Below are 15,517 nucleotides of genomic sequence, written 5' to 3'. Positions count from 1 at the left end.
TCGATTGATTAGTGAAATAGTTGCGTTATGTCATCCAAATGTAAAAATGAATACATGTGATTAATTAATAATTGTAGTTTTTTTTTGTGCACTAATAATTGTAGTTTTAAAAGGTAAAAAAATAGATGGTAATGGTAGGCCCTTAAACGGCGATAGAGAATGGACCAGGAAGCACGTGGGCTTCAAATTCGTCCGGTCTCTTTTTCTCCCGGTCGCACAGCCAACCAAGCTATTTACGCTTTAGCATGTGATCATGTGCAACATCGTTGCACGTGGCGGTGATCGGAGTGTTACACAATTCGATGAGGCCGGCTTGGATGATACGGGCTCTTTTGGGCCTATACTCAAATAGCTGAGTATGTGATTATATAGATGAATCATGAAAGTTCAGATTAGTGACTAACCTTACTAAAAATGTTTCTGATAAAGTAAAGAAGGAAAAAATAAAGTAAAAACAGAATTAATGAAAGGGTTATTTATGGATAACCAAAAAAACTCAAAATTAGTTCTTTAGAGAAAAGGTTTTAAAAAGTGTCATGTCTAGGTGTTGGAAGGCCGAAAGCTAAAATAAAAAAAAAGTTTCGGTGATTTATAATCCCTCTTTTTCAGTTTAGCTGTCTTTTTAAATTAAAATTTTTGTTTCAAAACAATATCGTTTTATAATTTCAATGCAAAATTTATTGATTTTATATTCTAATTTATTTTTCTGTTGGTTTAAATATGGTTAGGTGGATTGGTAATAATATTTTTATTTAGTAAGCATATAAATTAAATATTTTCTTAATCTGTGTGGCTAAATTTAAAACGATAATTAAAATGAAACAAAGAGAGTAGTAAACATGTATTACAAAAACCCCTACAAAATTATATATTTATGTTTATAAATTCATATGAAGAAAAAATATTTCTTAAGAGAATATAAATTACGTAGTCTACTAAACAAAATATTAAGAAAACTTACACATATTTAAATCTATCTATGATAATTTTGTAACTATTTAATCAAATATATGTTAGTTTAGATAGGCTAAAAGGTGGAGTTAGAAATGTATTACTACAATATTAGAAATAAAAACATATGAGAGAAAAAATCTGATACAAATATATATATTAGTTTTAATAATACATAGAAAGCTTAAATTAACAGCATAAAATATATTAAAATGAGGTGGGGGGGGGGGGGGGGGGGGGGCTAAAATATATCATTTAATATAGCGGCCTAAGGCAATTGCCTTCTTAAGACATTTTAGACACATTAGGCATGGTTTTATAGAGAGAGATAGGAAAAAAAATGAGACTTTGGATAATTTTAATTTTGGTTTTTCTGTTATTGGTGAAATTTCTGATTAATGAAGTAGAAAATCTATTCAAGTGTTATAAAAAAGTAGAAACTTTATAAATTAAAAACATGATAAATTAATAAATAGAATAATCTAATAAATTTCATCCAAATTCGATCACTGTAAAATATGACATAATTCAAAAAAAAATTGAAAAATCTTATGTTAATATATAATCTTGATATAAATATAAATTAACAATTGATATATATATATATATATAATTTATATTCACATAAACCATACACTGTACATTTTGTCTTTTTGAATAGTGAAATCTATTAAAAAATTAATACTTCAAAATAATTGAAGTTTTTTTTTGTCATTTTACACTTAATAATATATATACATTACAGTACATATTTTATACACCAAATAATTAAATAAATAAATATAATCTGTAACTATAAAATTTAATCAATATATATATATATATACACTGTAAAATATTTTTTTTTGTTTTCTATAAAAACATACTTCAAAATATATGATATGAAAAGTGTTTGTAAATTAATAACTTTAATATTTGATATAGTTTATAGAATCACTCTATCAAAACAATAGATTTTTGTTTCAAATAAAAAAATTACAGTAGAAGTTCAGACCAAAAACAGAAGACCTGCTCGGCATGATGAAAGAGGCGTTGGACGACTTAGCGAAAAACCAAAGGACCGTCGACTTACTGAGCAGGAGCGCAGTCATTTGCAAACATATTTGCAAACATATTTGCTCACCAACTGCGAAGATGTTCTTCAATATGAGAGGTAAATAAATTAGCTTACAAATTTTTATTTTAACAAGTTGAAATTTAAATCTTAATTAATTACATTATTGTCATCATATGTACAGGATTTTCATGGTAGAAAAGCGGTTCAAATATAGATACGCCACAGAGGACGAACTAGAAGAAATGAAGCAGAGAGAATTTGCTGGATGGATGTTTACTTATGTGAGTGCTTTAAATAAATTAAAATATTATTTATCACATATTTATACTAATTCACATTTATTGATAGGTGTCTGCTGGTTTGGCCAGAGGTGAAACATTTGACGATTGGATACGCGAGATGGTCGTTGGACTAAACTTTGTTGTGAAGTCATATCCGAGATTTTGTACTCGAGGATATGCATTCACGACTCAGAAGAGAAGACGTTCGAGTACGACTTATGATGCTGGCGTTTGTTCTGCATCAGGAGATGATGTATACTACGGACACATAGATAAGATTTTGGAAATCAAGTATTTTGAAAAAAATTACAGTAGAAGTTCAGACCAAAAACAGAAGACCTGCTCGGCATGATGAAAGAGGCGTTGGACGACTTAGCGGAAAACCAAAGGACCGTCGACTTACTGAGCAGGAGCGCAGTCATTTGCAAACATATTTGCAAACATATTTGCTCACCAACTGCGAAGATGTTCTTCAATATGAGAGGTAAATAAATTAGCTTACAAATTTTTATTTTAATAAGTTGAAATTTAAATCTTAATTAATTACATTATTGTCATCATATGTACAGGATTTTGATGGCAGAAAAGCGGTTCGAATATAGATACGCCACAGAGGACGAACTAGAAGAAATGAAGCAGAGAGAATTTGCTGGATGGATGTTTACTTATGTGAGTGCTTTAAACAAATTAAAATATTATTTATCACATATTTATACTAATTCACATTTATTGATAGGTGTCTGCTGGTTTGGCCAGAGGTGAAGCATTTGACGATTGGATACGCGAGATGGTCGTTGGACTAAACTTTGTTGTGAAGTCATATCCGAGATTTTGTACTCGAGGATATGCATTCACGACTCAGAAGAGAAGACGTTCGAGTACGACTTATGATGCTGGCGTTTGTTCTGCATCAGGAGATGATGTATACTACGGACACATACATGAGATTTTGGAAATCAAGTATTTTGAAAAAAATTACAGTAGAAGTTCAGACCAAAAACAGAAGACCTGCTCGGCATGATGAAAGAGGCGTTGGACGACTTAGCGGAAAACCAAAGGACCGTCGACTTACTGAGCAGGAGCGCAGTCATTTGCAAACATATTTGCAAACATATTTGCTCACCAACTGCAAAGATGTTCTTCAATATGAGAGGTAAATAAATTAGCTTACAAATTTTTATTTTAACAAGTTGAAATTTAAATCTTAATTAATTACATTATTGTCATCATATGTACAGGATTTTCATGGCAGAAAAGCGGTTCGAATATAGATACGCCACAGAGGACGAACTAGAAGAAATGAAGCAGAGAGAATTTGCTGGATGGATGTTTACTTATGTGAGTGCTTTAAACAAATTAAAATATTATTTATCACATATTTATACTAATTCACATTTATTGATAGGTGTCTGCTGGTTTGGTCAGAGGTGAAACATTTGACGATTGGATACGCGAGATGGTCGTTGGACTAAACTTTGTTGTGAAGTCATATCCGAGATTTTGTACTCGAGGATATGCATTCACGACTCAGAAGAGAAGACGTTCGAGTACGACTTATGATGCTGGCGTTTGTTCTGCATCAGGAGATGATGTATACTACGGACACATACATGAGATTTTGGAAATCAAGTATTTGGGCATGGTTGGATTGCGCTGTACTATTTTCTATTGTGATTGGCACGACAACACTCCAGATCGAGGTGTGAGAACAGATGCATTTGGTGTTACATCAGTAAATTCGAGACGAAAGCTGCAATATTATGATCCTTTCATTCTTGCTTCTCAGGCCGATCAGGTAATTAAATGTTAATTATTCAGAAGTATTCATCATCATGTGTATTAATTTATAATTTTACTAATAATTTTTTAAATGTTACAGGTTTGTTATATCAAGTACCCCCGGGTAAGGAACAGAGATGATCCATGGGTTACTGTTACAAGACTCAACCCGAGAGGCCGAGTTCAGGGAAGTTCTGAGCTGGAAGACCCACTACAACCAAGCACATCCGGCAACTTAAGTGCGGCAGAAGATTTAGGTGGAGTTGGCCTTGTAGTCAATTTAACCGACTTCGGAGAGGAAGCCGCCGTTCACGTAGAGGATGAACCAGTGATTGGAGAGTTTCACCAAGATCCAGATTCAGATTCATCTGGTGATGATGACTCGGAAACAGACTAGCGTCGATTTTTTTTTTTTTTTTTAATATAAATACCGAGGAAATTCCGAGGGAAGATAGGTTTTCCTCAGAATTCCCTCGGAATAGACCTTGTCGATTTAGGGATTTGATTATAGAGTCCTTTTCCTCGAAATTTCCTCGGAATATTCCGACGGAATTCCGAGGATGGTAGGGGTTTCCTCGGAAATTCCATTGTTTCCTCGGAATTCCCTCGGAATATTCCGAGGAAATTCTGAGGAACTAGGGATTTTTAACCGAAAACAACGTTTTGCGGATTGAATAACACGTATATAACCTTCATTAAGTGTCTTAACCAGATTATGAAGTCAAACTTTGGTGTTTTACCCAATAACAAACACTTTTACGATTGCATGAACGAAAACCACACAACATAAGAGAAACACTTATACACTTTAATAAACGGTAAAAGGAATACTTACAATTATTTTTGAAATTTTGTTATTTCATGGTTTATGATCATCTATACAAAGAATCCTCAATGGTATGCATTATAATTGTATAAGAAATGAAATACGGCGAAAAAAATCGATGTTTTGAAACCCCAAACCCTGGTTCCTCAGAATTTCCTCGGTAATTACCGAGGGTATTCCGAGGAAACCTGATTCCTCGGAATATTTTCATTTAACCGGGTAAACCAAGCCGCCAAATATTTCGCGAAAATTGAATTAATGATTTTCGAGGAAATTCCGACGGATATATTAAATAATTTCGAGGAAATTCCGACGGATATTTTCCGTCGGACGCCTCATTTTATTAGGTTGAGCCCGATCTTCTTCCCCATTTCTCTCCGCCGCACTCTCTCTTTCCCCTGCGATTTCGTCGACTCCTCTCTTCTCCCTTGCGATTTCCGGCGCTTTCTCTCTTCTCCCTCGCGATTTCCACCCTAATCCTCATGTATGAATCCTATCCCATTCTCTTAGGTTAGATTTGTATGGTTTTTAAGTAGATTTGATGATTTTGGAATGAGATTTATAGATTTTTGTTAGGGTGAATGGTAGGATTGTGTAAAATCGGGTTTGATTATGTATTTCACTTGATTTGGATTTTTTTTTAGTTTTTATTAATTTTGTGGTTATAAAAATCTAATTTGTAATTATATATAATATGAAAACGTTTTTTGTATATAAAATCTATTTTTTGCATTTATATATTTATTAAACATTTTTAATATCTATAAAACTTTTTTGGTGATTAAAAATCATATATATAATATTTAAAATCATTTTTTTGTGGTTATAAAACGTTTTATGTATTTTTATATATAAAATATAAATTTCTATATTTATTAAACATTTTTAATATTATTAAAACTATTTTTTGTAATTATTAAACTATTTTTTATTTATTAAAACTATTTTTTGTAATTATTAAACTATTTTCTATATTTATTAAGCATTTTAAATATTATTAAAACTATTTTTTGTAATTATTAAACTATTTTTGGGATTTATTAAAATTATTTTTTTGTAATTATTAAACTATTTTTTATTTATTAAAACTTTTTTTTTGTAATTATTAAACTATTTATATTTTTGTGATTAAAAACTATTTTTAAACTATTTCTTAAACTATTTTTTATTTAAACTGTTTTTTTTATTAAAATTATTAGAACTAATTTTTAAATATGTTTTTTTAATTTACAGGTCTAATGATGATCAGACCCGGCCTCGACAGCGTCGTAGCCGGGGTGGTACGGGGAGCCAGTCTCGGGGTTCGTCCAGCCATATTCAGGATTCCGTTTCGCCCCACAGCTCCTACCATACTTCTCCCTCTCCATTACCCGCTCATGCTGCTCCCGCTCCCGCTGCTGCACCCGCTCCTGCTCCTCTGGGTCCTCTGGGAGTGATGAGTGTTGCGGATTTGGTTCGACAGCCCGGTCGTGACCATCTTCCCTATCTCACTTCGTATCCACATAGACGGGGTCAAACATGGTAATTAAACTTTTATTTTTTTCATTAAAATTTGATTCATTATTAATAATTTGATCTTTTTATTAGGTTCAACCGATCCGGGAACGGGATCAGCGCATGGATCAACCGTATGATGTACTCGGCCCTCGACAAGGGACATCCGACTTTCACTGACTTCCCTACCGAGAAGCAGCATCTGTGGTTTCGTCAGTTTGCGGTAAGTATTCTAATTTTTTACTTATATTTTTAATCTTTAATATCAATTTTCTACTAATTGTGTTTTTGTGATTAAAAATCATATATATAATATTTAATATCATTTTTTTGTGGTTATAAAACGTTTTATGTATTTTTATATATAAAATATAAATTTCCATATTTATTAAACATTTTTAATATTATTAAAACTATTTTTTGTAATTATTAAACTATTTTTTATTTATTAATTATGTTTTTTCAGCAAGAATTCAACTGGTATTCCGATGATACGCTCTCTATCTATTACCACTTCGTCCATAAAGTTATGGACAACTATGAGAAGCAGATGTACGAGTGGAAGAAGAAGTGGGAAGTAAACAAGGTAGTTTTTTAATTTATTAACAATTTTTTAATTTATTAAACTATTTTTTTATTTATTTAACTATTTTCTTTCTTTTTTAAAATTAAAAGGTCCCAAAGTCGATTAACGACACGGTCTGGAAGGAGTTGTGTGCGCATTGGGATAAGGAACAGACGAAAGAAACTTCTTCCACCAACTCCAACAACCGCATGAGCGACTGTAAAGAGAAGGGCATCTACAAGCATAACTTGGGTGCTTAATCTATTGCCACTCTGGGGGATCGCATGGTAAGTTCAACCGCTTTTTTTTCAATTATTTAAGTTTCAGAAATTTATTTTTTTGTGCATTTCTTCAAATTTCTAATGTTTGTTTAATTTATGTTTTTTTCAAGGCGGAAGAAAATGATGGCGAGCCGGTTGATGATCTCGCCCTAATGAAAATGGCGTATACCAACAAGAAGACCGACCAGATTGATGATGGTCTTGTGAGGGACGTGGTCAACCTGGTCCAAACTCAGGTGGTAGACAAAGTGTCTCAGCTTCAAACCGATGATGACGATTCGACGGCTTCGACCAACTTGTCCCGGGTTCGAATCAACGAAATCGTTGAATCGATAAGTTCTTTTTTTTTAAAGTTCAATTCATTTATTTCTTGATTTTTATTTTATCATCTTTTTATATTATTTAAATTTGGCTATTTAATATTTCAGTCGATTCCAAAGAAGAAGGGACGTTTGGTCGGTTTGGGTCATCGCTCCCGGTCGGCTGCTCCTTCTTCTGCACCACCGCCCTATGTTGATCCAAAAGTACTTACGGCTCAGTTGAAGGACAAGGATGATCGCATATCTGCGTTGGAGACCCAGATGGCAGCTCAACAGGCGGGCTATGAGACACATAAGAGGCTGAACGAGCAAATGATGGAGATGATGAAGAGGATGTACCCGAACGAGGTGTTCCCGAACATTCAAGACCCGTAGTTTTTTTTTTTTTTTCAAAAACTCGGAATGATTTATTTTTATTTGTACAACTTTGAATATTATCTAATATGTTTTCAATTTTAGTTTTAATTTTATATTTTCGAATTTAAATTTCAAAAATTTTAATTTTTTAAAAAAATATTTTTTTAAAAAAAATTAATTTTTTTCGAAATTTCGAGGAAAAGCACCCTTAGAAATTTCCGACGAACATTTCCTCGGAATAAGTCGTCGGAATATACCGAGGGACTATTCCTCGGAATTTTTCGAGGGCCACACGTTCCTCGGAATTTTCCGAGGGCCACGTTCCTCGGAAATTCCCGATGAAAATTCCGAGGAAGGTTTCGTCGGAACTTCCGAGGATTGGACCATCGGAATGTCCATCGAAATATTCCGAGGAAGACCTCCCTCGGTATATTCCGAGGAACTTTTTGACGAACTTGTTGTCCTCGGAGTTTCCTCGGAAATTCATTTCCTCGAAATTCCGTCGGAAATTTCCAAGGGATTTCCGAGGACTTTTTTCGTCGGTATGTCCTCGGAATAGCGTTATTCCGACGATATACCGACGATTTTTTTTCCTCAGTATGCTGCTGTTTTCTTGTAGTGGTACTTTAGTTATTGCAATGAACATGCTGTTAGTTATTGAGTTTTAACCCTATTATAAAGTTATTGAGTTTCAACCCTATTAACTTAGGGTAAGTGCATAACAAAGAAAGTCGCATCTAAAGATTCAAATCTATAAGGATCAAATATGTTCTTTCAGATTAGCACCTGAAGCTTGTTTGCACTATACCGTAAAGTTTGTTTGTCCTGGCAACTTAATTTTACAGCTTCGACAAGGTGTATATGAAGTTTCTATGGATATGGATGGCTCTCCAACGTTTTCGTGTGATTGTTAATGGAGTGGTTTCAATTGACTAGGACGGAAATCGAGATACCCGTTATGCGGACATTTTAGGACGATTGAAACTTCTCTTTCTATGGTTTTTGGTTTTTAATTGGTTTAGTCCGGTTTCATCTTTCGAGTCAATTTTTGTGTAACCAATAAGGCAATAACCATTGTTCGGTTTGGATCGATTATTAGTATTACTACTATAATTTGCTTAAAACAAATTATGCTGAGTCACTAAAATAGTTAAATAATTCATTGGTAACCGATCAAACAGATGATGTAAGTATTTCATTTCAGTTAATAATTCATTGTTAACCGATCAAAAGGATGGTGTAATATTTTCTAGAATTAATGTATATCAGACCCTCTGCTCGGGATAGAGGAATTATAGTAGAGAGTGGAGACACCACTACATATGAAGTGAACAACAACACTAATATTTCCGATTAGCCACTATATTATACACGTATAATAAGTGGGAAACAGAGAAAATACATTCAACAAAAATGGACCCACAAATTCATCTATATATTCATCCCAACGCCTCCGTAACCTCCAAACAAGGCACATCTTTCACTAAAGTCTTTTACATTTATAAATCTTCTTTGTTTCTACTTTCGTCTGTTTTTATTATTAAATTATATTCTTCCAAAAAAATATTTTGTTTCCTGATTTTCTAAACTAATCGAACATGTCGCTAGACGGATCAGGGTTAGGAGGGATGGCTATGGCGGAGGCTTACACCGCAAGGAAGTTTCACAGAGAGAACATGAAGATTTTAACGGCAAGCACAGCCACAACCGTCGGTGGAGGAATAGGAGACAACGGTGGAGGATATAGCCGGTGGTTCTGGGGAAAGCTGAGCACCAAGAAAAACTCGCCCAAAGTTTGTGATATTATAACTATAGAATAATAAGCTAAGATGGTCACATCGAATATTAATCTAAGAAATAAAAATTAAGGTATTTTTTATGCCGGTCTTGTTTTACGTTATTTTCTGCTTTATGTTTGGTAAGACTTTCATATGAATTTATTTATGAATATTGGTTTTACGAAAAATATTTAGAGTGGAGGATTCTGACAAATATTCTGGATGTAGTTTTCTTTTTATAAATATTTAGAGTGTAGAGTTTTTTGTAAAGCTATGAGATTTTCTTTAACTTCTGTAGCTAGTTGCTATGGTTGATTTTATGATGAAAAATAGACAAAAAAAAACATGCACTCATATTCTCGTTGCTATGTGTTCTTTTCATGATGAAATAAAAGAACATTAAAAAAAAAAAGAACATGCACTCATATTATCTGATACAACTTTTTATTTCTCAAATACAACGTTAAAGGAAACTTTGACAAAAAACGTCAGAAGAAAAATATGTGAGTAGATTACAAAGGCTCCAAATGGTAACAACGGATTTAACGGTACGGAACAAAAAGTACAACTGCAGTACGGTTCTAACAGTTATAAAAACGTATAGATATATGGTATATATAAAAAAATTTGTTACTGTTAATTACAGTGCGGTGCGAGGAGGATTAAAACATTCGAAGCCTAACTATCTACTCGAAAAGTATATATTACACTTTTTTTATTAATCTCAGTTTTGTCAAACTTATAAAAAGATCCAAATTAATGTATAAGAAGAGGTAACCCACAGATGGATATTTTTGAATATTTTAAAAAAAAAATATTCAAATAAGGTTAAAGTATGATTTTTTATCCTGATGATCACATAGATTTAGTATCTTGGATTGTTTTAAACCTAGATTGCTTAGTTTTCCAAATTCCGTATTCCACTAGACCGCTCTTATGTGGTTGAAGTATATATTTCAGGTTAGACAACAAATATATCTAACGATTAGTAACGTGGAATTGACTTTACACATGATAAGTTTTAAGACCCAAACACACACACAATATAAGGTAGTTAGCAATGTATTGAAATTTATTCTCAGACCCACCATCTCTCCTTCCCGTAGCAAATCCGGATGTTCACGTAATTACCTGTTTTTAAGTTTAGGTAAGCTTAGTATATACTCAATCTATTGATAACATCTTGATTTGATGTAGTAACCAAATGTGGCAGACAAATAGTATTTTCATTTTGTGGATTTAACAAATATCAGATATTTGTTAAAATAACTGAAAAGCAGACACACTACAAGAAAACACAAGTTTTACGAGGGCAGTTTTCCTCGTGATTTCGTCGTAAAAGCAGTGTTACGAGAAATTAGCGAGGAAACCCGTTTCGTCGTTATACGTTTGTCGTAACACATATATCCTCGCTAATTCGTCGTAACATAGCGAGGAAATAATTTCGTCGTAAAAGCGAAGAGGAATATTTCGTCGTAAAGACCACGTAAAGCTTCCACGTAAGGACGTCGCTAAATTTCCTCGTAAATACCACGAAAGACGTTCCTCGTAAAACCCACGTAAATAACTCGAAAGTAAATACTCGTAAAGTAAACGTAAATACCTTGATAGCTTTCCTCGTAAAGACCACGTGAACTTTCCACGTCATTTCCTTGTAAACAATTCCTCGTAAAAACCTCGTTAAGCTTCCACGTAAATAAGTCGCAAAATTAGCTACGAATTTACTTCGTTTCGTTATTTTACAGAAATATAAAAAATTATAATTAAAAAAATAATTTAAATTATTTAAATTATTAATAAAATTAAAATTCTAAAAAAATCAAAACCAAAATATTTTATATATAAATAAGTTTTGAATTCATAATACAAGAACCGAAATTAAAAATAACTAAGGGTCGTGAATCGCCCGATAGAATTCATCACTCCTCGCCGTTACATCCGCCTCGGCATGTGTGTCGGATGTTGACTCGCCTGGAATAGGATTTCGTTGTCGCATGGTCATCGGGGGAGGAGGAACCGATGGTCCTCTAGAAGAAGGAGACCCAAAGACTCTCTGAGTGTACTGAGTCTCGGGGACAGTCTCTTGTCCCGAAGAACCGGGAGCTGATGAAGACGACGGGTCTAAACGATTACCCGGCTCACCGAACATCTCTATGTAATGGGCAGTAAGTCTACCTTTTCGAACCTGAGAAAAAAATTTAGTTTTTTAAATTTTCGTCAACAGTATATTTTCCAACATTATCCACCTAATCAACACTAAATAACATAAGATCCGTAAACTTATCTAAATTCCCTATACTAACCACCTAATCTACCTAAACTAACCAAATTAGAGAGGAATTAGAGAGGCTTACCATTGCAACGAAACAGGGAGGAAGTGGAGAGGAAGTAGAGAGGAAAGAAAGAGTGAGCGCTTGGGGTGTATATATAAGATTACATTCCGTCGCAAATTCCTCGTAATTTTACGACGAATTACAGAGGCCCGTGTTTTTTTTTACGACGAAACAGCGAGAGATTACAAAGGCCCGTGTTTTATTATACGAGGAAGTTACGAGGAATTACAAAGGCCCGTGTTTTTAGGTACGAGGACGTTACGACGATTTTGCTTACGTGGAATTACCGAGGAAAGCTTCCCTATAAATATACCTGTAACTCTCCTTCTCAACCCACACCCAAACTCCCAAATCACACCCTATCTCACATCATACTCTCAAATCCAATCCTATTCAAATTATAAAAATTTGAGAAAAAAGGAAGAGAAGATGATATTGGAATTTATGTTGGTGAGACTTAAGTAATATAATTGCTGGAAGTCTTGCCACATGTAAATCCAGTATATTTATTCTTTTTCTTTTTTTCTAGTTTTTACAGTACGAGGTGTTTACGACGATTTTGGTTACGTGGTATTTACGACGAATTTGTCCTACGTGGTATTTACGACGAATCTCTCTTACGTGGAATAAACGAGGAATTTGTCCTACGTGGTATTTACGACGAATTTGTCCTACGTGGTATTTACGACGAATCTCTCCTACGTGGAATAAACGAGGAATTCGTCGTAAGTTCGACGTCAACATACGAGGAATTAACGAGTATTCCGTTTAAATTCCTAAAATCCGAAACCCCAAACCCCAAACCCCATATTCCTTATCTTCTACTTCATATATTCCAAACCCTATCTTTATTTTCATTCCAAACCACAATTCCTTATCTTCTAATTCATATATTCCAAACCACAATTCCCACTTTTACTTATTCATAAAACAAACTCCCACATTTTCTTATTCACAAAACAAACTCCCACATTACCTTATTCATAAAAAAAACTCTCACATTACCTTATTCATAAAACAAACTACACAAAATCGAGTATATTTCTTCTTTTTCTTTTTTTTTCTAGTTTTTACAGTACGAGGTGTTTACGACGATTTTGGTTACGTGGTTTTTACGACGATTCCGTCCTACGTGGAATTAAAGTGGGCCGCGTTCATCATTTATTTTACGTGGTATTTACGACGAATCTCTCCTACGTGGTATTTACGACGAATTTGTCCTACGTGGTATTTACGACGAATCTCCTACGTGGAATAAACGAGGAATTCGTCGTAAGTTCGACGTCAACATACGAGGAATTAACGAGTATTCCGTTTAAATCCCTAAAATCCGAAACCCCAAACCCCAAACCCCATATTCCTTATCTTCTACTTCATATATTCCAAACCCTATCTTTATTTTCATTCCAAACCACAATTCCTTATCTTCTAATTCATATATTCCAAACCACAATTCCCACTTTTACTTATTCATAAAACAAACTCCCACATTTTCTTATTCACAAAACAAACTCCCACATTACCTTATTCATAAAACAAACTCTCACATTACCTTATTCATAAAACAAACTACACAAAATCGAAAATACATCAATCGGATTCATCGACATTCTCGTCATCACTAGAAATGTCTTCATTTTCATTAAACTCGTCTTCAACAGCTTCGTCTGTGGCATCATCGGTAAGATCTTCGTACTCGTGATTATGCGGATCAATGAGAAGGATGTCATCTATTTCTTGTTCAGGTTCCTCGACTTCATTTATCTGTTCTTCTTGCAATGGTGGTTCTTCTCCACTGATGATTCGTCTTCGAGGTGTTACTTTGATCACTGCTAACCAATTTATACCTGAATCTCTCATCCGAGGGTATGGAAGGAAGCTAACTTGGTCTGCTTGTGAAGCTAAGATGAAAGGCTCGAATTTGTTGTACCGTCGTCCACCGTTGACATCAACTACACCGAATTTGTTAGACCGAACACCTCTGTTGACGACGGGGTCGAACCATTCACATTTCAAGAGGACGCATTTCAGCTTCAGTATCCCTGGAAATTCGACTTCAATAATCTCTGTGTGTCACTTACAAAGTTGGTGGATTCAAAATTAATTAGGTGCAAAAAAAAACGTGTGTCACTTACAAAGTTTGTGGATTCAAAATTTCCTCGCTAAATCCACGTAAATAGTTTCCTCGTAAATAAGACGCGAAGTTTACGTCCACTTTACGAGGAACGTACGTGAAACATGATATCATCGTTATTTCCTCGTAAATGACACATCACATTACATCGACTTTATGACGAACGGTTTTTGTCGTTAGTTTACGAGGAAATAACGATGATACCGTTATTCACGTAAAATCCTCGTAAAGTTGACGTAAACTTACGAGGTTTTTTTTTCCTCGTTAATATTCCTCGTTAAGCTTGAGTTTTCTTGTAGTGTACAATAAGCTGGATTTAATATGGTGTGTATATATTCTATAAATTAACAGCTAATTGTTTTATGGAATCGTGTCGGTGTAGTGCTTCTTTCCACCCTATCTAGGGTTTGATTCTCCAGATTTTCAAATTATTGGTGCACGAATTTGAAGTTAGAACATGCTACAAGCATCGATTTTGTGATGGAATTTGCATCTTATATTGGCTGTTTTATAACTTAATACACAACACTTTCATGTATAACCTAATCCAACATCTTTTTGGCGAAACAAAGAAAAAACCTAACCTAGTTCCTTAAAATGAAATGCTTACACTCATCTTCGAACGGTTCAACATGACTTCTGTGCATATCTTGGTTAAAAGCTCATGGATCACTCCAATAGAAAATACAAAAAAAAAATTATGACCCCGGGCCAAAGACCTATATATATGATGTTTAGGCTTCTCCCTGATCTCTAGAGACTCGGAACTAGCCGGTAAATACATCCTTAGGAGATATTAACATTACTACATTATAACAATAATATGAAGTTCAGATGACGTCAAAATTCAGTTTAAACGCCATGAGGTATATAATAGTATGTGGATGATCAAAATTTGATACTTCTAATTTTTGAAGATTTTTTCGATGCGAGCTCTTGGTTCACGAGTTAACGTGTCAATGGATGTGATCAAAAAGGCATCAAAATTATGACTATAAACACTATAACTTCACATATAGAGTTTTTTGCTTTACAAAAAAGAATTTGAGAACTTCAAATTTAGAGTTTTAAGAAGTGAAACCTCAAAACTCTAAATTTAAAGTTTCATCTTTTTATTTCCATCTTGGTTCTTATAATTAACTATATATCACATTTATGATTCTTAAGTATTTTCTCATTCATCGTTTTAATTTTTAAAACTTTTGTATATTTTAAATATTTCAAATTTATTTTTATAAATTTAAATTTTACACATAATTTTAAAAAAAAAATTAAAATAAGATTTATAATATTTTAAAAGTAGAATTAGACAACAAGAATATTACAAAAGAAACTTAACTAAAAAAAAAAATTAAAAAGAT

The 15,517-nt window shown here is 33.6% G+C and overlaps 1 protein-coding gene across 1 annotated transcript; it reads left to right on the top strand.

The window, feature by feature from the left end:
• Positions 1-9,364: 9,364 nt before the first annotated feature.
• On the top strand, positions 9,365-9,877 carry BNAANNG32780D. The gene has a single exon (XM_013896881.3). The coding sequence runs from the start codon at positions 9,510-9,512 to the stop codon at positions 9,729-9,731; it is 222 nt and encodes a 73-aa protein (XP_013752335.1). The 5' UTR covers positions 9,365-9,509; the 3' UTR covers positions 9,732-9,877.
• Positions 9,878-15,517: the final 5,640 nt, after the last annotated feature.

This window comes from Brassica napus, chromosome A9 (assembly GCF_020379485.1).
Source record: "Brassica napus cultivar Da-Ae chromosome A9, Da-Ae, whole genome shotgun sequence".
In the NCBI taxonomy this organism is placed as follows: Eukaryota; Viridiplantae; Streptophyta; class Magnoliopsida; order Brassicales; family Brassicaceae; genus Brassica; species Brassica napus.
This window is presented reverse-complemented; position numbering and strand designations above follow the sequence as displayed.

Bases quoted from the DNA above. Each gene is read 5' to 3' on its own strand.
- BNAANNG32780D (XM_013896881.3), top strand. From the start codon at position 9,510: ATGTCGCTAGACGGATCAGGGTTAGGAGGGATGGCTATGGCGGAGGCT.